This window comes from Vanacampus margaritifer, chromosome 12 (assembly GCF_051991255.1).
Source record: "Vanacampus margaritifer isolate UIUO_Vmar chromosome 12, RoL_Vmar_1.0, whole genome shotgun sequence".
NCBI classification, from domain to species: Eukaryota; Metazoa; Chordata; class Actinopteri; order Syngnathiformes; family Syngnathidae; genus Vanacampus; species Vanacampus margaritifer.
In genome coordinates this window covers 11779511-11805096 of record NC_135443.1, presented here as the reverse complement: position 1 = coordinate 11805096, position 25586 = coordinate 11779511, and the positions used below count along the sequence as shown (strand labels likewise).

Sequence of the window (25586 nt, the reverse complement as noted above, 5' to 3'; positions counted from 1 at the left end):
GATAAAAAACAGTTGGATTTTGCCGCTTAATTCATATCCCACAAATGCAATATTAATCAGATTGCCGGGTTTAGACTAGTGGAGCTGCATAGAACATATTGTAAAAAAACATTTTTGGGTTGACTCCCACTTTAAATGTTGGCAGCTGTGACCACAGTATCATGATATAGCGAATGCGCATTAATTATAGTTGACATTATTCTTATTTTTATTGCTGGATGTGGGAATTTCCAGATAAAAAAACTAATCAGTAGCAGAGGAACTACTGTGTGACATTTTAACTTCTACAATCCCAAAATTGTATTTGAGTTATTTTAAGTTCTTATTTTCTGAAGAAAGTGTCATTTTCTAATGATGTGATCATCTAATGGCTTAATGGCACTCACAGACACAGTCCATAGGTTACTTAGCCCAGATTTTCCCTTTTCCCAAGCCATATCTGTCAAATACAGTTGACATTTGCGATTTGAGATCTGACAACCTTGGTGTGATTTTTACAGTCTGTGAGTTTTGGAAGCACCGCATTTGGCTCAGATGATATATGACTGTGTTTTCAATTGATGCTAATAAAGCTGTCATGGTGATTTCTTTCAGACATCATTTCACAGTACCCCACTCTGTGGACGGAGCAGGTCCGCAGCCGGCAGAACAATAGAACCAGAGCTCCATGTGAGTTTGAACTTTTTTTCATGATGATTGGGTGTTTGCAGACATCAACTGAAAGCAGGCTTTGTGTTTTCCTGCAGACCTTAGAGAGCAATCATGGTTTGTGGCTACTCCTCAGTACAGATGAGGGTCGGGGGGGGGGGGGGGGGGGACCAGTACAGTACATCTTGGTGTTGGGCGTAATGATGCTTCGGGGATCTGGTTCACTGTGGTTCTTTTTGTTGCAGACTATTCGTAATTATCAGCACATGGCACAAACACGGGATCTGCTATTCTTTTGGCTTGATCCGTGCTGTTCTTTGACTCACGTTGCACGTTGATCTCAACACACAGATCAGTTACCCTTGGCTCTTTGGGGATTTGTGTTTCTTCCTGCATAAAACATTCATCTCGGCTGAAAAGCCAGCATGCATGAGTGCATTTGTGTATGAATCCCATTAGCATAATTTAAAACCAATAATAATAATACAAAAAGAGCATGAGAAATGCTAGAATGATGGTTTTGATTAACATGCACTCTTTGGGGTATTGAGTGGGGAACGAAGGAAAAGCAGCTCAACAAAGAGAGCCCATATGGAGGTAGTGAAGCGAGGAGACTCCTTTAAGAAAAGCAGGGAGGCGTTTCATTCAGTCTCTTTTGCGTGTGCAAAGATTTCTTATTAAAATAAACAAAGAAAAGAGATATCCATAATCCTGCAGTTGTTTCCGATCCTTGAACGAATCAGAAAAAAGCCCTCTTAGCCAGAAGGGATCAGCTTGCATCCGTGAGTTCTAACGCTAAATGTTCCTTGGATATCTACACAATAGATTAGATCCTGCTGGGGCTTTGCAAGAAGCACATATTTTTTCTTGGTGAGATTTTTCTGTAGGAAGGAATAAAACACAGTGAAGCACTCCATTTTCTCTGGGAATTGTGAACATGTAAATAAATATCTCTGCGGCGGCTGTACAGTACACTGCAGTAGGGTGTCAATATGTGTGGGTGTGTGAAGGCGAAGGCCCTGTCGTGTTTGTCTTGTGTGTTCCCCTCTCTCTCTGTCATATACATCCATGGAGGATGGCTGAGTTTTTAAATATTTACTTAACTTGTGGCATGGGGTGCTGTGCTCGTGTGTCATTAGCCCGTTAATGTCCGTAAACAGTGCCACAGGGGGCTGATATAGCAGTCTACACACCCTGCGTCTCAGCACTCATCCACCACTGCTTTTCTTCCAGTGCCTCAACTTCTACTGTCTCTCCCCACCAATAGCTGAGAAAGCTATCTACTCTATGTTTGACTTTGTCACATTATGTTTAAAATTGTGTCAAACAGATGTGGTTAGGTTTAAGACTAAGTTCATACTTAAAACAACCCTTTGCGTCCAAGTGAACCTGCAATTACATGAAAATGTGTTTATGTGACAATAATGCCTCTGTGATCTGGCTCGCCAGCCTCATCGTGTGACCAGGAACAACAGTCTGCTCAAGACGAAGCAAAACAGCACAAGAATGATGCTGTATTTGTTCCGGATTGTGGCCAAGGGGGATTGTACAAGCCAGTCCAGTGCCATCCCTCTACTGGCTATTGCTGGTGTGTCCTGGTGGACACTGGACGGCCCATACCTGGGACCTCCACCAGGTAGGACAGACTGCCTTAAAACGGATTGACTGGCTACTACTGAGCTCATCTTTGTGAACTGATTTAATCCTGACCATTTCTAATTCCTTCACCTAGTCTCAACCGCTTTCTTTACAAAACTATTCTTATGACTTGAACTTTGTTTAGGATATGCTGTACAGTGGAACTAATATGTTCTGTGACTAAGTTACTCTTTCTCATTGAAATGAATAGAAATGAATTTAATGTGTTCCAGCCCCAGAACGAAGCTATACTTATCCAATTTTTATTTGTGTGTGGTTAAAAAACAAACGCTGTACATTATAGAAACAAGGGAAAACACATTTGACTGTGTTGAAATCATAGTGTTGTAGATCATACCAACAGAGACCAATGACATTATCAAGAAAAGAGAGTATCGAGACAGAGACAAGACTATGACTTTTGGAGGACAAGACCAAAAAACAAAAAAATAACGAAACTACCATTTTCTTTTTTTTCCCCATTACTTCTGCCCCAAAAAACTTTGATTTTAAAGATGAAAGTCAACCTTAAACATTTATTGACAATAATGTTATATTTGACCTTACTAATTTATATTCTGATTAATATTACATTTGTGGAATATGAGTTATGCAGCAAAATTCACCCATTTTTTTATCCATCTTATTTTGCCACTTGCTGTCGACTCAAGATAACATCACAGTTGCTCAGGCAACGACCAATCACAGCTCACCTGTTTTCTGAGCAAGTGTGATGTCATTTTCACTCGACAGCAAGTCGCTCCTCCACAAAGTTTTGTGGTATTTTGTTGTGTAGTTTAACTAACTTGGACCAACAAACAAACAAACAGTGATGAATAAAAAACAACATCTTGCACTTAGGTGACTGGCAGTGTGTGGCATTGGAGCACTTGGTACTGGTACACATGGCTTGTTATCAGATGAAGACGGATCCAGGCAAAGAGCCAGAGAGCACATTAGCACACGCGGAAGTATGGATTGTGACACTTCTCTTGACTTGTCCCAGGCCGGCTTTTGGCCCACTTGCAGAGCAGCCTGAGTGGGTCTCTGGCTCTCCGAGGAGAAGCTGTGAAAGCTTCCTTCTGTCCCACGCTCCCTGTCTGCCTCTCTCCCTCTAAATTTCTCCTTGTCACACTTTACTGTCCTCATACCAGACCCTAAATCATCCCCCCATTTCGGACGTGTGTCAGGTCCTCCACTTTTCCACAACTATTTTAATCTCATCGATTTATAGCAAATTACACTGTTGCAAAGTCTCTCTGTAATCCAATGCACACTGAGTGACATGAAATGATGAACCTGTTTCTTTTGCCCAAGGTACGAGCAGCCAAAGTGTGATGGCAACGCGAGGGCCCATCCAACCAAACCAAAGGACCATTACAGAAGCAGACATCTTCAAGGTATGTCTCACAGGCGGACGGATGGATGGAATCCATTTCTGTTTTTCCTCTCTGCTCAGACCAGATGGGGAAGTTTTTCAGCCACTGGCCTCCAACTGCTGCCACCCTTCCAAGGTTGTGATAACAATGGAAGTGTATGTGTTTGCTGATATCATTAGCAGTGTTGGTCAAGGAAGGACTTGATAAAGACTTGAGGATTGCCAGATACTGCCCTTCCATGGTCAGTTAGCCAGGAGACAGAGACGGATCGGTGGGGATCCATCTCCGCTGACATGTGGAGATGGAGGATAGCGGCATGAGGGTAGATAGGAGATGAGGAGAAGCAGCAGGGGAGAGATTTGGAGGTAATGGATCATGGGATGTAAGGAATAGGCAAGCCTGACGATAGATAATGCAATTAAAGGTGAGGATGGGGCTTGGGCAAGTTATCAGGGTGGCTTACTTGCAAAGTTTGAAAAATGGGGTTAGGGGGTTTTATACCTCCATTTTAAGATACATCTTTGAAACCCTTTAGATTTCTGACTCAGGGAACTTCGGTTTGACTGTACTGTGTAAGTCAAGGGCATTCATGTTGGTATTTAAATTCCATCCATCCATTTTCTTGGCCGCTTTTCCTCACTAGGGTCGCGGGGGTGCTGGAGCCTATCCCAGCTGGCTTCGGGCAGTAGGCGGGGTACACCCTGAACTGGTTGCCAGCCAATCGCAGGGCACACAGAGACAAACAACCACACTCACATTCACACCTAGGGACAATTTGGAGTGTTCAATTAACCTGCCATGCATGTTTTTGGAATGTGGGAGGAAACCGGAGTACCCGGTGAAAACCCACGCAAGCACGGGGAGAACATGCAAACTCCACCCAGGAAGGCCGAAGCCCGGACTCGATCTCACGTCCTCTGCACTGGGAGGCGGACGTGCTAACCAGTCAGCCACCGTGCTGCCCGGTATTTAAATTATTTAAATAAAAATTGAACTCAGTTAACGCAATTTTATTTACTTCTGAGGCGGCCTATTACTCTGCTCATGTGTGCAGCCAAGCTTGGACAATATGGTTAGTTAGGTGGAAGTGTTAGGGTTGGGGTTAGGGTTAGCTAACTCTTTACAGACTAGCCTACGGATTTTTTTTTTTCAGCAGCTGTATTTTACATTCAAGGTGTCAGGTTTGCAAAGTGAGGTTGAGGGAAGGTGGACCCAAATGCAGGAAGCAGAGCGAGGAGGCAGAGGATGAGTCCAAAAAGGGGTTTTCTTTAATCCAACAAAAACATGGTAGTAAAAATTGTACTGACCGGCAAAACAAAAACAACAAAGTCCAGAATGGGAAAAAAAACAAAGAGAGAGTTGACTTGACTTAAGTACAGCAGGACATGGGAGACATGAACAACAATGGATCGACAAGAACAGACAGGAAACCAGAGACTAATGGTGCATTTGAGGAAAGTGAGAAGTCGGACTTTTCCAACCTCAAACCAGGAAGTGTGTACGGGAACGCCCCCTTGAACTCGGAAATCGCACTTGCAAAGTCGGGGGGAAAAAAGGGCCCCGACTTCAACGTGACGTCACTCTACAATGGCAACCACTATAGAAACACGTGAATGGTAAAACACAATTTACTCGAGTATACAACAAGATGGCTTTCTTCATTCATAAATATTCTACATAACTTCACGTAACACAACGTACGTGACAGTATGCCGCTATCTCTATGCATGAAATTATACAGTGAACTACCGAACTGTAGGGAATGCTAATGAAATACATAATGCTAATGAAATACATAAATACAATAAATGAAGCAAAAGTTTTCTAGAGGTCAAAATGAGTTTTGAGGACCAAAATAAAAAACTATTTATCACTATCCACCATTTTGGTTGTTACTTTCACCTCAAACGATTTCAGGTCGAAACTGGGAAAAGCCGACTTCCGACCATCCTCGAATGCAGCATAAATACACAAACACTAATTGACATACCGAGACACACCTGGGGAAGACACAAGTGGCTGAGGGCACTGATTGGTTGACACACAAGGAAAGGCAGGCAAACACAGGTGGACTTGATAAGGCTTGACGAGACACAGACAGATCATGACAGACTGAAAAGAGCATCCATCCATCCATGCATTTTCTTAACCGCTTGTCCTCACAAGGGTCGCGGGGGGCCTAACCCTATTAGAACATTTGAATCTAATTATTCTTTTCATTTGACCGTTTTGCACTACTTCCAAGAGTTTACTCAAATAATTATCTGTTACAAGCTTCATAGAAAATAGTAGAAAAATGTGATTAACTACAATAAATTATGGAAAACTGTGATTAATTAGGCTTTAAAAAAAAATAAATTACTTGACAGCACTACAAGTGTTATGCTATACATTAATTAGATACAGTAAAGGGTGTGTGCAAATTTACATAAAAAGTTGTTTGAAAGTGTATATAGTGTTTATAGTGGGTGTGGGCTGTCTCACTGATGGATTTGTGCATAAATATTATCACTCATCCACTTGCAATCGTTATTTGTAATGTTTGGCCAGATTCCATTACCCTTCCCATAAATTGAAATGCATGTTGTTGCATTTAATTGTACATCACCAACAAATTGCAGACAAAGTATAGCAATTATAGCTTTCAGGTGCATACAACCAAATCATAGTTTAAGGCGCTTGGCACTGTGAAAGCTTTTTTTTTTTTTTTTGTGGTAGTTTGGTAAACATGTTAATAATCCAGAAGCTAATGCACAGAGCTTCTACTGTTCTTCTCCAGTCCGAGTGTTTATGCAGCCGTGCTCCAGACCAGACGAGCACACCGGTCACAGGTGCTGCATTTGAGCAGCACAGCAAGTCTGGCTCTGCTCACACATGACTTGTGTTGCCAAAAAGTGTTACGGGCTGTCATAGATGAACACTGCATACGTCAGCAAACATCTTTGTTGATGTGTGTGTGAAATGTTGCGAAACAGAGAACCTGCTCCCATTTTGAATTACACCTGGGCAATGAAAAAATATATTTTTTTTTTTCAAAAGCATCTTATTTTCTTTATGAGCTCTTGCGTCAGTGGCTGTAAAGCCGGTTACTGTATAAATCAGGCATAATTACAAATGTTGCCTTCACATCACTTCAGTCCACTTGCTGTCGAAGCGCTGGTGTTGAAAGCTTTATGGGGCGAGATGCGAAAAAGGAGCCACTTGCCCTGAAAGGAGTCAGAGTGGAAAGTAGCGTATTTGACTTTCTTTCTCTCCACAGTGGGATCATGGGATACTTTTTGGGCAAGCACTGGGAGCTGCTGATGTGAGTGCTGACAGGGCTGTGCCCCATGTGGTTCCATAAAATAACATTGCTTCTCATTGAAAGCAACACACGGGCACACACATGCACTTATTGGCCAAGCTTTCGCAGCACGCAGCAGCTTGATAAATGGAAGCATTGGAACAGACGCAGGAAATAATCTTACGATTTGATGCGTTCGTGACTTGAACTGTCAAACATGGGCATTAAGGTACAATCATAAAAACAAACTCAGATTTGATTTGAAAGACAGCTGCTTAGGTAATGGTAGCCAAACATCTGCTGCCGATAGAAGCAGAGCCTAAATAATGATCTGCACTTTATTTCGGCAGCAATGCAAAGTAAAGCTTAGCCACAAATCTTACCTCTTTCAATAATGGTGCATATACTATACATGTGAATTCATTTTACACATATTCGTATAGTTTTCATTAATTAGAATTAAAAAAATAAATCACACAACGTACCATCACAACAGTCAAAAGTCGACTACTGAGCTCACCAAATTCCCTGCACCACAAATAACCAAGCAATGTAGTGTGACCACCTGCAGCCAATGATGGCCAAGCGGGACATATCATCGCGAATCATATAAGTCAGGTGTGCGTCTTGACCTCCGCCAAACCCTTGAGACCGATTTACTGAACCCTAAACCCTGAATGCAAATATGCTGACTGTGTTAAGAGCACAGAACAGTTTGAACATGTGTACACAGCAAAATCGCCAGTGTTAAATTAACACTGAGAGTGTTAAATCTAACACTACAAAAGTGTTTATATGTGTTCACACCAATGAGTGTAATTCTGATCCTTTTCAAAGTGTTGCCTTCACATTTAACCAGTGTTACTCCAACACTGTATGGTGTTAAAAATCGATGCTGGTAAACACTGAGTGGTGTTGAAAGTACTCTACAGTAGTGTTAAACATTTAATTTCGCCAAACTACACTCTAAAAACAGTTGGGTAAAAAGTAACCCAATTTTGGATCAAAAATGGATCAATCCTCTACTTGGGTCAATTTGAGTCACGAAATGGGTCTTTTAGTGTAAAACAACTCATAAATGTTGGTCAGATGCTTTACTTGGGTCAAAAAAGTGGGTCATTTTGTATAAAACAACCCAAAAACTTGGGTCAAGTTGACCCAAGTAGAGGATCAGTCCATTTTTTGACCCATAGTTTGATTATTTTTGACCCAACTGTTTTTAGAGTGTGCATTTAACTCTGGTGTCTTAACACTTATGAGTGTATTGTATTAGTGTCAGTGTTAACATTTTAACTCAAATTACTCTTTACGCACTTCATTTATATAGCGTTTTTCGTCCTTACAAGGCCCTCAAAACGCTTTAAATTTGAACTACTGATGATACAGCATCAGGACCAACTGTGGGTTCAGTGTCTTTCTCAAGGATACACTCTAAAAACAGTTGGGTCAAAAGTAACCCAATTATGGATCAGAAATTGACTGATCCACTTTATGGGTCAATTTGACCCAACTTTCTGGGTTATTTTATACAAAATGACAAATTGATTTTTTGACCCAAGTAAAGGATCTGACCAATATTTATAAGTTGTTTTACACTAAAAGACCTACTTCTTGACCCAAGTAGAGGCTCGGTCCATTTTTTACCCATTGTTGGGTTATTTTTGACCCACCCGTTTTAAAAGTGTACTTAGACATAGTCACACTGCCAGGGATCGAACCCACTCAACCACGCCGCCCCATCAACGACAGCAACTGGATGTATCACTATTGAAATGTCGACAGCGCGCTGGAAAATTGCAAAGTTTCTCCTTCACCGGAAATGAGGGTGTGGTCAATTTAACACTCAAGGTAGTGCTATTCAGGTTACACCCAACATCCACCCCATCACTGAAGGAAATTTACTCTGACAGTGTAACTTTTTATCAGTGTAAAAAAAACACTGCTTACTTCATATTTGATTGAACACTGTTAATCTAAAACTGACCGATTTGCTGTGTACAATCCATCTAGGACTAAGGATCCGCACTATTTAGGAGAGGTGGAGCGGAGGCGTGGTGCTGAGTCGCCACCTGTTATAGAGGACCAAAGCATGCTATTATCTCCAATGCGAGAGAATCTGGCCCCCCAGGCCTGAGCCGTAAAAAGAGTAGCAGGGGAAAAGCAGAGGGGAGTCGGGCTGTGAGAAAGAGGAGAGTCGGAAGAAGAATCCAAGAATTTTTCAGACCTCTGTAGCCTTCAGCTCTTCCACAAAAACGTATATGTCTCACTCTTAAAACTATATGGCCAAACAGACAATTACTATTATTAGGGTCATGTCACCCCAGGCCAACTTGAATTGTTCCCGTTTTTCTTCAGTTAATATTGTCCTTACATTTGTGGACTAGAATGTGAGTTTCTTCTTAGCTGATATTTGACATGATTCCGATTTGCAACATTAGTATGTCCGTCAGTGCTTGGTCTACTGATGTCTCAGGTGGACCTACACATACAATGTTTCGAAACATCTTCAGTGTCCAGCTGTCAAAACCACTCAGGGGCCTCTTGAATGATTGGCAGGTATCCTCTTCCTCCTCCAGATGAGGGGCGGTCTGACACTTTATGAGAAGGACCTAAAGACAACTGTGAGAGATGTGTTTGTGTTTATTTTCCCCTCTGCTGTCTTACACGCTAAAACCACACCGCCTGCTACATGACGTCCCTCCCCAAGCATTTATTAGGCCACCTATGATGGCAACATTCCTCACTCGGATGTTGTTGACGAGGGGGATCAGTTTCTGTGTTTGTAAGCATGAATTGCAAGCTTGCACACTTAATCCTGTTGCCTTGTTTTCCAGGCTGTCCCGGTGCAAAGAAAACTGAGTTTCTGACAAGTGTTCTTGATGCGCTGTCGACAGACATGGTTCACGCCGTCACCGACCCAGCATCCGCCGGAAAGTATGTATGGTCATGATGTTACTTATTTAAATAGATACTAACTAAAACTTTTATTACCTTATACAGATGGTGCTCGGTGACATAACCCGAATTTGTACGTACATTGGAACATGCCAAAATCTATCACTAACCAATGACATCGTAGTAAATTCATAGTTACAATTAATATTGTTATATAACCCTTCTAGGTTATAAATATATTTAAAAAATTTATAAGTATGGCGGTAAATGAGCATGTCATCTTGTACCGCATAACGCCATATTCTTATACTGCTGCCGTTCAAACTCACGAAATGTCATATGTGAGGACCATCACACATTTGAGGTGCCGTATGAATAAAAAAATTAATTTTACCTCTCGCACATACAAAAAAAACCGCTCATGCTCACTAAAAAGCCTCTCACACAACAACAACAAAACCTTTAACGCATAAAAAAAGGTTCTCTTTTTCAACAAAAGCACTCTTACTAAAACAGCACTAAAAATCTCCCATACACAACCCAAAAAACTTTGCACTCACCCAAAAAATTAACATACACCCAAAAAGCCTAACACATACAAGACAAAAACCTCTCACACATTCAAAACGTTTCTTAGTCTCCACAAACCCTCTTACTTAAACAAAATGCCTCTCACACACAGCAAAAAACTCACACAAGCTAAAAAAAACCTCACACTTAAAGTCACAAGTTTTCTTATTCACCACAGACGTCTTACTGAAACAACACCAAAAACACTTTCACACACAACAACAAAAACTCTCACACAACCAAAAAAACTTACGAATGCCAAAAAAACACACACACTCAAATAAAAAACTCACTCTTAAATTTACTTCTTGACCACAAACCCTCTCATTAAAACCACACCAAAGCCCTCTCACACAACAAAAAATTCTCACACATCACCCAAAAAAACCTTCTTACATATGCCCAAAAAACTCACACTAATTAAAAAAATAAAATAAAAAATACTACATTCTCAAGTTTCCTTATTCAGCACAAACCCTCTTACTAAAAAAAAAAAATCTCTCAACTTTACCAAAACGACTCCTCAGTGAGAGGAGCAGTAACTCTTCTTTAACTGTCGTTTCTTGGTTAGAAATCTTGACAGCATGGATGCACATTTCCCTTTATCAAAATTTTGAGTTGCACTACCTCAAGCCATTCAACATTAAGAGATTCCAATCTAAAGATATTTACTAAATACTGCATTACAACTGACAAGCTGAGTCGTGATGCTAGATACCAGTCTGACAATTTTATCTTCTAGGGTGGTGGAGCCCGACCCCAACCACACACTGGAGGAGAGGGTGGTCCACTGGTATTTTGGTCAGCTGGATAAAAACTCCAGCGGTGACATTGGAAAGAAGGAGATCAAGCCCTTCAAACGCTTCCTGCGCAAGAAATCCAAACCCAAGAAGTGTGTCAAGAAGTTTGTGGAGTATTGCGACATCAGCAACGACAAAGCGCTGTCCCTGCAAGAACTGATGGGCTGTTTGGGGGTGACCAAGGAAGAAGGTGAGCTGAGAAATACCACCGTGTAAATCATTGCGATAAGCCTTTATAGGCCTAGCAACAGTAACTAAGGGGATTGGAGGTTAGGGAAAGGTCAATTTGCACTTTGTGTAGACGGAAGGATTTGACATGAAGTATTTCCTCCTTACAAATGCCATTTAAAGTTCCTGTCACTCTTTGTCTTACAGGGGCTAAAACAGGAGAAGGCTTATCTACCAGTAGACTTGTAAGTCAACTATATTCATCTTGCCCCCAATTCCTTCCACATATGGTAACACTAAGCGTTTTTTACAGCTTAGGTCAGGAAAAAAAATGTTCTAATGCATTGTTTGATTCTCATTCTATTAATTGCCTTTTTCACTGAATATTACATAACCATTGTGTCAATTGTGGAAACACTTGACATAACATATAAACTAAAGCCTTTTTTTGGGTGTACTTTCTTAAAAAAATAATAATAATTTCATTAGTAAACAAAAATATGAGAGTTGACAGATAAGACAAAAAAAAATGGACAGTAGGTAAAAATAAATCTTGTTACAAAAAATGCATGCACCAAACTAATGTGATTTATCTTTGCCGTCATCAGCAATCCTCGAAGAAACAAGGCTAAAAGAGCGCCGGAGGATCTCGCTTCCGCACGGACATTCCGCCCTCACCATTCGGCAACAACGAAAACCATAGTATTTGCACTTTGTACTTTAAGGAAAATGTAAATTCACTTTGTAGAAATAAGGTATTTAAACAGACTGCTGAATCTGTGAATGTTGTAGTTAGCTTTTTTGTGTGTCCTGACAAGCAAAAAAAATTATTAACACATACAATGTATGTGTCCTTTGAGTTGTACAAGTTTTCATGTTTGATGTTTCATATTGTGCCCCTTTCTATGTGGACTTTTCCTCTTGTGTTGATGACTATATAGCTGATGTGTGGATAGTTTTCTCGCAGATTACAAATTCATTTGGAAGGTTAGTATCTTTTTCTGTGTCATTAACGGCAGCTTGTTTCAAACACTAACCATGAGAAACATGCTACAGATTCCCATGTATTCTTGTTTATTAGAAATAAAGAACTGTTTTATACATATTTTGTTTTTGTGCGTGTCTGGCTGACTGCTAATTGCATCGGGTAATGTTTTTGTGTGTGTGTCAATCTAATCCAATTAGACCTCTGGACTTATTTACCTATGTAGCAAAATTGCTATGTTTTTTGTTGCCATGTGTGTTCTATTCAATAAAACACCTTGTTGACACGGTCCTAAGAAGCCAAGTGTTAGTCATACATAGCAAAGGTCGTGTATCATCCTACTTTCCAACAGCTTGCCAATTCCCTCAAGGCAACATTTTAGATTTGGAAAAAAATAATGGACGGTCGTTTTTTTCCCCTGTGCTCATCACAGGTTTCCAATGTAAATTAAGGATAGATGGATGGACCAATCCCGGTAGGGTAATAAGTGCCCATTTTAAATATGATGCATGACCCAGCGTGTGTGAGTGAATGTGTGTATTTGCATAAGATTTACTTACATGCAAGTGGTTGAATGGGCTCTTTCTTAAAGAATAACAGTCAGCTCAGAGCAGTCATGACATGTTACACTGTGGTACATTGTTCCAACCTGATTATGTGAGGCTAAGTGCTAAACTGTGGCTTTTCACACAAAAAGTCTTCTATAGGTGAGTCAATGACCTCAGACTGACCTGTTCATTTGTCTTTAGCATCTCATTTATGATTAACAAATTAGTCTCCTTTCTGTGTTATAATCCGAGCCAATGATCTGGTTAAAGAAAGTGTGCAGAGATTTTCCCTGAGATGGGGGATTAGTTATAGCATACAGTATATAACCTTTGGACTTTTTAAGAACTTTATCAAGCCACAAAAAAAACAAAGCCAATTGCATGTTTGAATGTTTTAGCTCTTCAATGTAAATTGCCAAATAAACAAGTGTTCTTAATGTAAAGTAACATTTTGCAACATACCCAATTGAGCTTCTCGTTTGCTTAGATAAAAAAAAAATCCAAGACTCTACAAATTCGCTGTAAATCTAATATAGGCTACAATAAATTCTCATCAGGAACTATTCATAACAAATTTAGTCGCTCGTCAAGCTGATATTCTGTGGTTGTGTTATTACTTTAGCTAATGCTAAATGCTATCTTGGTTGACAGTTCAACAGCACTAATAATTCCGCACTTTTATAAGACTTGTGATTTGATGATGCAGCACAATGTATTTGGTACTTCGTATGTTATTTGTATGTAATTTTAACTTGCTTTGCTATTTTATTTTATGGAGACTACAGATGGAAACTAGCATTGTGCTAAATCTGGTGCCGCCATCTTTTTAATATTGCTGCACACTGTTACTGTTTACATAATAAACTCAACTCAAACTCAAAACAAGTCGATGCACTCACCATAATCCAACCTTTTTTGCTTGGTCCCGGCAGCTGTTGGAAGCTGGCTGTGCCGTTTACTTCATACTGGACCCGCATTGTAACATTGGAAATATGCCGCCAAAAAAGCTACGCTTGCGTTGGGTCCGACTGGTAACCACAGCATTAGGCTTGTAGGACTCCCATAATCCACAGAAACTGAAGTGATTCTAGGTCCAGTATAATGAAAACGTGCCTGCTTGGCGATTAAATGCTGATGAAAATCAGAACATAAACATGAATGCGAAAGCAGATAGGAAGGAATTTATCAGTTAAATTCTTTTTTAATAGGTTATCATATAAGTTTCTATGATAACGGTGTGATTGACATACACATGGCCAAAACAATTTGGCTTGCTGACTGGACTAAAAAAACAAAAAAAATCGGGACGCTGGACCTGCGTAAAAGTGCGGCAAGCCAAATCTGTCGGGACTCAAGGCAAGGCTCAAAACAAAACGAGACTGTCCCGTAAATCATGACGCTTGGTCACCCAAAGTTAATCTCAATGCCCAGAACAACATTTGCCTTTTCCAAACAGCCATGTAATCAGTTAATGTGCTGTGGTTTCTTGCACCATCTCATTGTTTATTCATAATTACTACTCAGCAACTTTTCCTCAAACTTAAGTCAATTTAAGTCCGGGATTTCTACTTCGTCCACAAAGCTTAAGTCTTGTCATCCATGATTTCTTCTCCGTTTGGGTTGAGATGCACATAAACACCTTTTACGAGTTGGCTGCGTGTCAAGTTATGGTTATGTGTTCCCGTGGTTTGGATTCATGCCTGAACTGATGGAGTAGCTGAAGAGAACTGTCCATACTTTTCTGGCTTGCACAATTGGCAAGGTCTCCCCGCCCCAACTCTTTGACCCTTTTTTTTTTCACACCTCTCTCCATCGCACAAGCACAAACAAACCCCTTGAGCACAGAGATACTATTGAGTGGGATTTGTGGGGACAGTTTGTGTGCTTTAATGGACAAGAGCAGGCACCCGATCTCACCACTGGCCTGCTCCATGAGCTGTGAACTCATGAAGAAATTACTGTCAAAAGCCATCAGAGCTTTAATAGCCTCTGGCCTGACTGTTATTTCCCCCAGGCCCTCAGAGGGTCTGTGGGTAAACAGTGCCAGCACAGCCTGGGGCTCACCACTCTCCACACTGACAACCTGGTGTGGTTCAAGGATCCGGTAAGCTTCACAGAACACTGGCACTTGCTGGAGCAGGTTATAATGATCATAATATGCAGTTTCATTGCGCCATACCGAGATGTGTTTCTAGTTTATTATAATTGTGTCAGTACTATCATCCATTTTCTATAGTGTTATCATTGGGGTTGCAGGTGAGTGCCTATCTTAGTTGACTTTGGGCAAGAGGTGTAGGTAGTACTGTAGTACACCTTGATTGGTTGCCCAGCTGTGATTGGTTGTTAGTTGAGACCTGAGGAATATTGATGTAATCTTCAGGCGACGGCATGTAGAAAAATGGCCGCCCCCTGAGATGGATAAAAACGGCTGGATATATTACTGTCAATAATTTTTGGTGGGGGTTGTTTTCCCCTTTAAATTTGAACAAGAAGCTGTGGCTCGCCCAAGCACCCATCTTTAAACCCTGTTGCTTAAAGAAGAAATTAATCTTAAACTTTTCTCTTCAATAATATGTTATATGTGACCTCACTAGTCTAACCATGACATTCTGATTAATACTGTATTACATTTGTGCAATATGAGTTATGAAGCAAAATCCAGCCATGTTTATCCATCTCAGGGGGCGGCCATTTTACCACTTGCTGTCGACTGAAGATGACATCACAGTTACTCAGGGCTCCGGCAGCGACCAATCACAGCTCACCCGTTTTCTAGAGCCCAGCTGTGATTGGTTGTTAGTTGAGACATGAGCAATATTGATGTCATCTTCAGGCGACGGCATGTAGAAAAATGGCCGCCCCCTGAGATGGATAAAAACGGCTGGATTTTGCTGCTTAACTCATATTCCACAAATGTAATATTAATCAGAATGTCATGTTTACACTAGTGAGGTCACATATAACATATTACTGTCAATAATTTTTGGTGGGGGTTGTTTTCACCTTTAAATTTGAACAAGAAGCTGTGGCTCCCCCAAGCACCCATCTTTATACCCGGTTGCTTAAAAATGAAATTAATCTTAAACTTTTCTTGACAATAATATGTTATATGTGACCTCACTAGTCTAACCATGATATTCTGATTAATATTACATTTGTGGAATATGAGTTATGAAGCAAAATCCAGCCATGTTTATCCATCTCAGGGGGCGGACATTTTACCACTTGCTGTCGACTGAAGATGACATCACAGTTCAGCTCAGCTCAGCTGTGATTGGTTGTTAATTGAGACCTGAGCAACGGTGAGGTCTTTTTCAGTTGACAGCAAGTGGAAAAATGGCAGCCCTCTGATATTGATAAAAACTGCTAGATTTTGCTGCTTAACTCATTTTCCACTAACGCAATATTAACCAGAGTACCATTTTTAGACTGGATGGGCTGCATAGAACATATCATTGTCAAGAAAAATTTGGGTTGACTTCCCCTTTAAACCAAACATTCAGTTAATTTGTGGATTTTCCCAATCCCATGAGCATCTGCATGTTCTCCACTATTTTTAGCTTCCCTCACCAAAATTGACCTTGGGGTAAATCAATCGATGATATTGCATTACAGGAAGCAGCGTAGAGAATGATGTTGAATGAATGTGACTATTCTGATTTGCGTTTGTGGATTCAACTTTTAAAACAGTGTGTTCAATAGACCAAATTATACGTAATAGAGGCAACGGACAGGTTAGCACTGTTGCTTGAAATAAAAATGTTGTGGTTTTAAATGAGTGTCAGCTTTCTGTGTGGAGCGCTATTGACCCTATAAGGCCACCTCACTCATTCCCTCACTTTCTAGTTCTTGTCCTTGTCCTTGTCCTTGTTGGCGCGAATACAGCAGAATCCATAGATGGTTAAATGACTACAGGCGTGAGGTTGAAGGGTCGTAAGGTTGTTTTCTCTGGGATGTCGAAATGTCGGGAATTTTAGACAAGGAGAACTAAGCAAGCTTCTTTAAACTTTTTTTTTTTTATTCGGACTATGCTACCCATGCAGCTAGTGATATTTTTCTTCTTCTTTTGAAATGTTGCTTCCAACTTTGTGGGAAGAGTTTGGGGAAGGCCCTTTTTTGTTCCATTGTGACTGTACCCTGGGGCGCCATAAGAGGAGAAAAGTGATGTCGATTTCAAGGGCGCATGATTGTCAGGGGACCTAGAAAATAATATTTTTGGCATTGATTGGATTTAAAAGCGAACCAAATCCCTGACTGCTCTCCTCACTGGTTCTCGGTGCACAAAACGAGGTCCATAAGGTATGGTTGGCTAAATTTGGTGCGGAAGAATGTGAGAGCCCAGATGTAAACCACCGTCAAAGATCTATAAAGACCAGTAAAGAATTTGGTTCAAACCACATATAGCAAATGGTGAGCTGTGACAGTGGAAGAGTGATAAGGGCAATTAAACAATAGTTTAAGTGTAAATGACCTGCATGCTGAAAATCACATTCATTAAATGCAGACATTCACATATTGAAACAAAAAATACCACAGTTTCATGTATCTTAGCTTTTTCAAAATCAGCCTTCAGATGTTGAACATAACAATATTTGCTTTCATTGCTGAATATTTTAGGAGATTAAAAGATCCTGTCCTGGGCGCTGGAGGCTAGGTGTGCACGTGGGGGTTACTTGTCCTTTAATCTCGTTCTCACAGTGTCCAGCTTTGACATAGAAATATCCCAGTTAAGCCTGACCGGTACTGAAAAAGAAAGATGTGAAGAAGGTGCAGTGAGAGAGCGAGAGCGAGAGAGAGAGAGAGAGAGAGAGAGAGAGAGAGAGAGAGAGAGAGAGAGAGGTTGAATGTACTAAAGGATGGGTGAGAGGGAGATGAATGTCGGGTCTAAACTCAGGGGATTAATGGGCTGACTTCTCTTCTGGAATGTTCCGCTAGTAGCCAAGGCCCGCCCACCCACAGCTGCCTGCTAAAGACAGGTGCACAGCTGAGGTAAGGCTGTAAGGCTAGGTAGTGAATGGAGGGTGGCTAATATTATAAGAAGAATTTTCAATTTAAACACACACAACCTCTGCTTCGCTTATGTATTTCCGGTGGGTTGAGCGCCAAACAGTCAGAAATTAACAAAAAAACGCCGCGGAGAAATCAATGCATTCAATCTTAGCGAATGGCAACCTAAGATGACCGCCACGCATACAAGATGTTTCTGTACACTACTAAAACTCCAGACACTTCTGCCAGTTGTTCCAAAAGGATGTTGACATTCAACAGATGCACTTATAATAGCTTTTTTAGCCCTGAGATCAACCCTATTGAATATTTCCTTGCCAAGATATCGACCAATTCCATTACAAATATAACAACAGAATCCCACATAAAGGATGTGTGATTATGTTCCGGTATTCAGAACAGCGCTTAAGGAGTTTTAGCTATTTCCCAACAATCAACCCGAGGTTTAAAAGTACTTACACACCTTCCTAAGCAGATTTAAGACTTTGAACAGTGGATTGTTGAGCTGTTGCTGCTCAATAAACAAGTCGACTTCATAAACCTCGTGTTTTCTGTTGAGCTAGTACAGGGGTCTACAGCATGAGTAGTCCACAGACTTGATCTAGTAATAGCTTACCAGTGATGGGACATTGTGATTTCCTATTGTGATCATTTACATATGATAAAGATGATTATTCAGTACCCCATAAGCAGCCCTTAGTTTCCCCAAAATTGGTGACCCCTGATCTAGTATGTCTTCTTTCTGTGTCAGGCTGCAGACAATTTTTCATTCAACAAAATCAATTTCCCCTGAAATGTCCTGGAACCTGCCCATGCTTGTTGTATGATATTACAGAAAAGGAAGACAAAACCCCTGCAATGTTGCATTACTTCCACAATGGTAAATACACCAAAGTCTTGGTTACCTTCTCAGATTGTCAAGTAGGACAATAAACACCAACACAGATGGACAACAACGCCATTCTGTGAATGTTAGAAAAATCCCTCCCATGTGTCCCTTTGAAGCCGCTGGGATTCCTGTGGGTCGTGTGAGTGTGATTGTAAGATGTTTGATTGATAGAGGCTCTGTGAAATCTGACTCTCTGTTTTCATCTCCCTTTGGTGACCTGTCCTGTCATGTTTTCCCTGTTTTGAGAAGCTGGCGGTCCATCTAAACATCAGGTTAACACCAGCGGACAACACACTGATCAGTCACTCTATGAGAGGTCAGAGGTGACATGCAAGGGTCACTGTGGAATCCAGGTGGATGCTCCGGAGGAACATAAGGGACTTGTGGAGGTGCCTTCAAACAAAATCAAAACAAGCGTTGATGGTTTCCATAACAATTTCAATGTGTTGACTGTGACTTGAAATTGCCGTTTAAGATGGATTGCCATGGGCTCACCCCCCAGTGATGCATTGGCTCCGATGGTAAGGGAGGATTCCCGTGCGACCTGGCAAACCCTAACATTTTGTGAGGGTGTGCTGAGAACGTCTGGTAGAGTCCCCTGTAAGAAAAAAATTCACCTCTCACCTCCGACAGAACTTTGACCACATCCTGGGGAGGGTCGGGGACATTCATTCCAAGCGGGCCATGTTTCATAACTCCATTCTTGAGGGGGATGATCGGAGCTAGCTGTGGCCTTATCAATGGGTCTTTCCACAAATGAGAGAAAATAGAGCAGTAGATTGCCATGTGGCTCTGTGTAGCATCTGCTTTAATGTGGAATCTGCATTGATAGATGGATAGAGGGAGCTAGCTATAGCTATCTAGCTAGCTATAGCTAGCTGGGTGGGTGGATGGATGGATGGATGGATGGATGGATGGATGGATGGATGGATGGATGGATGGATAGATAGATAGATAGATAGATAGATAGATAGATAGATAGATAGATAGATAGATAGATAGATAGATAGATAGATAGATAGATAGATAGATAGATAGATAGATAGATAGATAGAAATAGAAAAAATATGTGTGACTTAACTGACAAAAAAAAAGGTATGAGCAATGTTACTTAATGCAACAATTGGATCCTAATCTACAATAAATACATGATATTTTGTACAGCTATATTTGACAAAGCTCTTGCATTGGAATATATTATTTTGTGCCCATTTTTAATGTAAATATGATACGGACGTCTGATGCTGTAAGTGTGAAAACAAATTGTCTCAATCATTTTCATCACTGTCGAGGCTTAATAATTGATGATGATGTTGATGACTTGTGGATCGTGAGGAACGAAATATTTTAAAATAAAATTCATATTGAATATTGTTATGACTTTTCGGCATGTGAGATTGGATCTGTTTGAACTAAGATGATGGAACTGGGTCATGGGTTTACACATCAGACAAAAAGCTGAGTCACCCATAATTCAACACACTCCTCGACAAGCTTGGTGTCCAAGAATTGGGTGTAGCACAGTTTGCTTGAGGTTACATACTTTTGAGGCACGTTCTTGTGTTTTCTTTGCCAAATCGGTCCAGGCAAAATAAAAAGTAATGACAGGGAAGGTTTGGGACTTTGCCCTTGGTTTTAAAGGCACAAAGGGGGAAGTTGAAAAATGAGAAGGAGTTTGCTTAACAGGTGGCGGTGCATGGGCAAGGGGGGTGAGGAGGTTGATGGCGTAGTTGAAAGATCTGTTGTTGAAGGAGACAGCATGTGAGGTGTCAAAGCAAACAGAACTAAGCAGAGGGGCCACAGGTGTGCAGTCTGCTCCCTGCCTATGAACAGGCTGCAGCACAGACAGCCTTAAGCAGCCGGCATGCATACCATCAGCCGCTTGCCCTGCAGGACTCTGACTGGCCTCCTCCAGCCACCTGGAGCACTAACACGTGATTGAAAATATCCCTTTTTTTTTTTGCGCGCGATGTTTAACATGCTACAAATTGCTCATACATCACATGTTCAGAGAAAAGGTCATTTCCCATTCATGTCTATGGATTTTAGCTAAGTCCTGATGAAAAGCAACCAATCAAAGCAATGGCCAATCACAGCTCATCTGTTTTCTGAAGCTGAGCCGTGATTGGTTGCTACCTGACCCCTGAGGAACTGTGATGTAATTTTTATTTGATAGCAAAATAGCCGCCCCCTGGGATGGATAAAAATGGGTGAATTTTGCTGCTTAACTCAGATTCCACTAATGTTTGGGTTACTTTCCCTTTAAATTTGTCCGGATTATCACGTGTTTATCACGCTTAAAGTCTCTCCTGTTCTTTTCTGATGATGAATCTGTAAAAAGTCCTAATTATCTGATTCTTAACCAATTCATAAAACAAGACAATGAACACATTTCTAAATACATTTGAAATCCGCACGTATGATGGCTGACTGGGGTCCCCTGTGATGGTTTTGCTTTTTTGCTCTCAAAGTTGAAACCACTCTGTGTCCCCCCCCCCAAGTCTCCTCCCCCGAGAATAAGTTGTGGTTAGGCCCTGACATCCCACATAATTTACTAAATCAACATGAGCTGAAGAGACCCGTGTGCTGCAGAGAAAGCCCCTCTGTGCAATAACCTCAATCCCTGAGGGAATATGGCTCACCACAGAACGAGGCTGTGGTGCCTCCACTCATTTAAAAAAAAAAAATGCCGATTAGCATTTAAATTTAAAAAAATATAATTGATATTGTACGGCATGTTTATCTGATCAATGAAGCATGTAATGACTTTTTTTGGGGGGGGTTACAAAAATTAATACAGCCAGGCCAATACCTTTTTTATTCATTGAGAGTGATACAGACAATGTTGGCCCAATTTTCTGAACTATTCCCCAGTTTTAAATAATGTATTTGACCAACACATGCTTATTTCTCAACGGGATTAGTTTGATGAATCGCATTACAAGCAACACTGGCCACAGTTCAGATAAATTTTTGTTTGTTTCCCCCTCCCCGCCAGCTGCCCTGATTGTCATTTATGATCCGATTCCATTCTTTATTCTTTTTTTTACGGATCTGTCCAGGCAAAGGTAATGTATTTGATGTATCAGAACAAAATTAGGCCTTTTTTTATGTGAGGCTCGGATACCACATCTTCCTTTTCACCGTGAAGGAGGACTTTCTTTTATCAAAAGTCTTTGCAATTTTTGGCAATTCACTGTGATGCAGTGCGGTTCAGTTGTATTTTCGACTGTGTAAAAAAAAAAAACGAACAAACCAAAAATCAGGTGTAACAGAAAAAGACCGCCAGAGTGTAGAAACACAATGCACACACGTACACACAGTACACAAACATGCAGTACTCCACTTTGGCTGTAATTTGAGCATTATAATCACTGTTTACATTCCCATTTGGTCGCCCTTCAGATGTAAGAGTGACCTTGGGCAGTTTGCTTCCCAAGGAGAACATCTCTCGCCAAGGATAGAAAGACAGACACATAAATAGTCAGCACACGCATGTGTGCAGTTTCACTTCATTGCAGCATGTTCCAAACACCAATCTGTGTTTTACTTTTGAGCATCATAAAACAAACCAAATAAAAACAAAATACACTTGATGAGTAAAAAAACCCTGTAAAAAGAATTCAAGTGTTTGTTTCTAAATACAATCTACATGTTTGAAATTTCTTGAAATATTGGATATTGAAATATTTACTGTCTTTTGGAGATCAAGGTTGCATTTGTTTTTATTATTATTATTCTCCATTTTAGCTTTGCAATTTTGTTTTCCGAGGGGGGGCAAAAACAAGGTTCAGGGATGCACATGGGTTGCCCCTCCCCAACTAGAGAAGAACTTAATCACCTTCGTTTGCATCAATGGTTATCAAGCACAGTTGTGTCATGCAGTTGGCTAGCTAGCTAGCTATGCCTATATATACTGTACTGAAAATTTTTTTCATTTCTTCTTTGGACAATATGTTGGTGTAGCTGCTTTAAGCAAGGCAAGGCAAGGAAGTTTTATTTCTTTAGCACATTTCATACACAAGGCAACACAACACCTACAAGCATCAACAAACACAACAGTTAACAGCAGAGAGAATAACAATTAAAGTACTAAAACAACATACATAACAGGAAAAAAACAAAAAACAAAAACAAAGCAAGGTTTTTAACTTAGATTTAACCTGACTTAACTTCTGTTGGCAGTTTATTCGATTTGTGTGCAGCATAACAGCTAAATGCTGCTTCACCATGTTTACTTTGAATTCTGAGTTCCACTAATTGAGCCAAGTCTGCAGATCTCAGCGCCCTACTGGGTTTAGGACCAAAACCATTCAGTGATTCATACACCAATAGCAGAATTTTTAAATCTATTCTACAACTGACTGGGAGCCAGTGTTAAGTCTTTAAGACTGGAGTGATGTGTTCTGATCTAAGGTTCAGGTCAGAAGCTGAGCTGCAGTGTTATGAAGGAGCTGCAACTGTCTGATGTTCTTTTAAGTTCCTCTTTGCCGACCGTGATTGAGCACACATCACCCAGACAATGACGGAAGAGCAAGCTCCCCCCCCCCCCCACACACCTTTTTTTTAAGTTTGACTTGACAGTCAGTGTGAGAACTGAGAACTGTGAGTCTGGCATGGCAACTTTAGAGCACCTCGTTGTCAGCCCTGGGTGCGCATACGTCATGCAGAGAAAGATGGAAGAGCAAGGAGGGCGGGTGATTTTTCACATTTTTTAATCCTCTTTTGGCAACAACAAAAAAAGCCGGTAGATGCGGCATGGTTGTAAATACACTAGAAGACATATTTATTCTCACTTTAGAAGGACTTAAATGACAAAAATACCTATATACGTACATACCCTTGTTCAATTGCCTGATTCTTATGATATAGAAAAAATATCATTCATTCCCATTAATTGTACCCTGTACAATTCAATGATTAAAAAATAATATATATATATATTTATATATATTTGATAGGAGAAGTAAATTCATGAGTCACATACTATGCAAAGGTTGGTGCACATTTACGAGAGGTGAATGAAGGAAAGAAGAGACTTGAGGTGAGGGAGTTTTCAAGCCTGAAAATGTAAAAGCAGAGTGGGCTACTTCACAGCACAGTGAGAGTTTTATGCAATGGCAGCCGATGAGTCAAGACAAACCTTATCGTGAACCCAGGAGAGAATGTTTCATTTGCAGTCACCCACATGGACACACCGGCCTGTGACTCGTCTGCCAAGACCCAAGAAGGATTTCGAACAATGTAGATTATGCTGCGCTGCATCTTCCCCTCCCTCCCACCACCATACAAAAGGTCTACAGACAGAAAGGCATGACTAGCGCGCACTCACTGTCTTACCTTCTCACAGTTCTTTGTTATCTCTCTGGAACTGTATTTCGTTTTCATCTTGAGGCATTTCCACCAAATGATTCCCGGACAAATAATTTGGCATGACAACATATTTACCAACATTATTAAAGCCAATATTTGCAGTGAAAACAAACCGTTTTCACACACAAACTCTTGAGTGTATTTTCTTAAAACCCTGGACCATAGACTTGCTCGGCCTGTGAAACAATATTTTTACTGCAGCAAATCCAATAAATGTAATGTTGTCATTATGGTCAATAAAATCAGATGTAATGGCCACAGTTGGCAACACAGTTGAATTGTAGCCAGGCTTGGGATGAACGCTGCACTGGAAAGTTAATCTTTTAAAGTACCATTATGTCCAACTTTTGAGCTTACAATAACAGTTTAAAAACCATTTGGATGGTGTCCTGACTTCTAAAAAGTAGAATAACATATATGTCATTGCTCTGTATTACTGTTGTAGTAGACCAGCCATGATACGCCAAATTTGTGATGAACAAGGAAAATGTAGCCTAAATTTGACCAAAACAAATTAAATGTATCCGATCATCCATCATCTATACCATTTCGCCTCACTCAGGCCACAGGTGTGCTGCAGCCTTGAGCAAAAGACAAGGACTGGTTGTTCAGTTCATAATATAGGCCTACACATTTTTGGCTTTATAAATCTCTCACCTATTGGCAAGTGAGTCTAATTAGGTCTCTTCTTATCATAACAAATCCTGCAGTGTTTGGTGTTGGGCAGTGCTGAGAGTGCTCCTCAGTGGTCATGTTCATGCAACGGTCATCAATCACGAACAGTGGGGAGTGAGCGGCGCCCAGCTGGCAGGAAGAGTTGATGGCTTGATGCAACTTGCCTCGGACTGCCAAGAAAAACTTGTGCGGAGGCACAAGAAAGAAATCAAGTCTAGCTGTACTTTGCTGTTTTACGTGTGATGAAGTTATGTGATGGTGCAAGTTCTTGATGTCATTCTTTGCTTATCATAGTATTGAGATACCCTGAAATTGAAATACAGAGTTTCCTTGTGACACAAGGTTAAATCATTGAAAACACGTGTATCTCAAATCATTGTTCCCGTTTGAAATGAATGGGGATTCCATTAATTGATCCAGCCTCCCCAAAGCATTGCTTCTAATGCTTTTAATATGAAAAATATTGTACTTTATAAAAACATACAGTAATGCTATATTTAAATAGAATTTAAAGAATTGAACCATTTTTGTCACATGCTTTGCTTCAATTCGATGGACATTGTGCTGCTCCTTTTGGTGCATGCGTCTTGGCCACATGGGGGCAGTAAAATAGAAACAGAAACACATAAAAAGTTTCATACCTGAGTAATAATAACCAATTTTTTTTTTCAAAGATTAAAAAATAGGTTTCTGTGATATTTGCACGTTTGTTAGCATTATCTCGGTGG

General features: G+C 40.6%; 1 protein-coding gene across 1 annotated transcript in view; it reads left to right on the top strand.

The window, feature by feature from the left end:
* The window catches only part of smoc2 (SPARC related modular calcium binding 2), a 32936-nt gene extending 20449 nt beyond the window's left edge, over positions 1 to 12487 (top strand). The window contains exons 8-14 of the mRNA XM_077582277.1: positions 595 to 669; positions 2098 to 2284; positions 3604 to 3686; positions 9783 to 9882; positions 11156 to 11403; positions 11589 to 11626; positions 11990 to 12487. Coding sequence (XP_077438403.1) covers positions 595 to 669; positions 2098 to 2284; positions 3604 to 3686; positions 9783 to 9882; positions 11156 to 11403; positions 11589 to 11626; positions 11990 to 12013 — 755 coding nt within the window. The 3' untranslated portion in view covers positions 12014 to 12487. The remainder of the gene's footprint in view (positions 1 to 594; positions 670 to 2097; positions 2285 to 3603; positions 3687 to 9782; positions 9883 to 11155; positions 11404 to 11588; positions 11627 to 11989) is intronic.
* The last annotated feature ends 13099 nt before the right edge of the window (positions 12488 to 25586 follow it).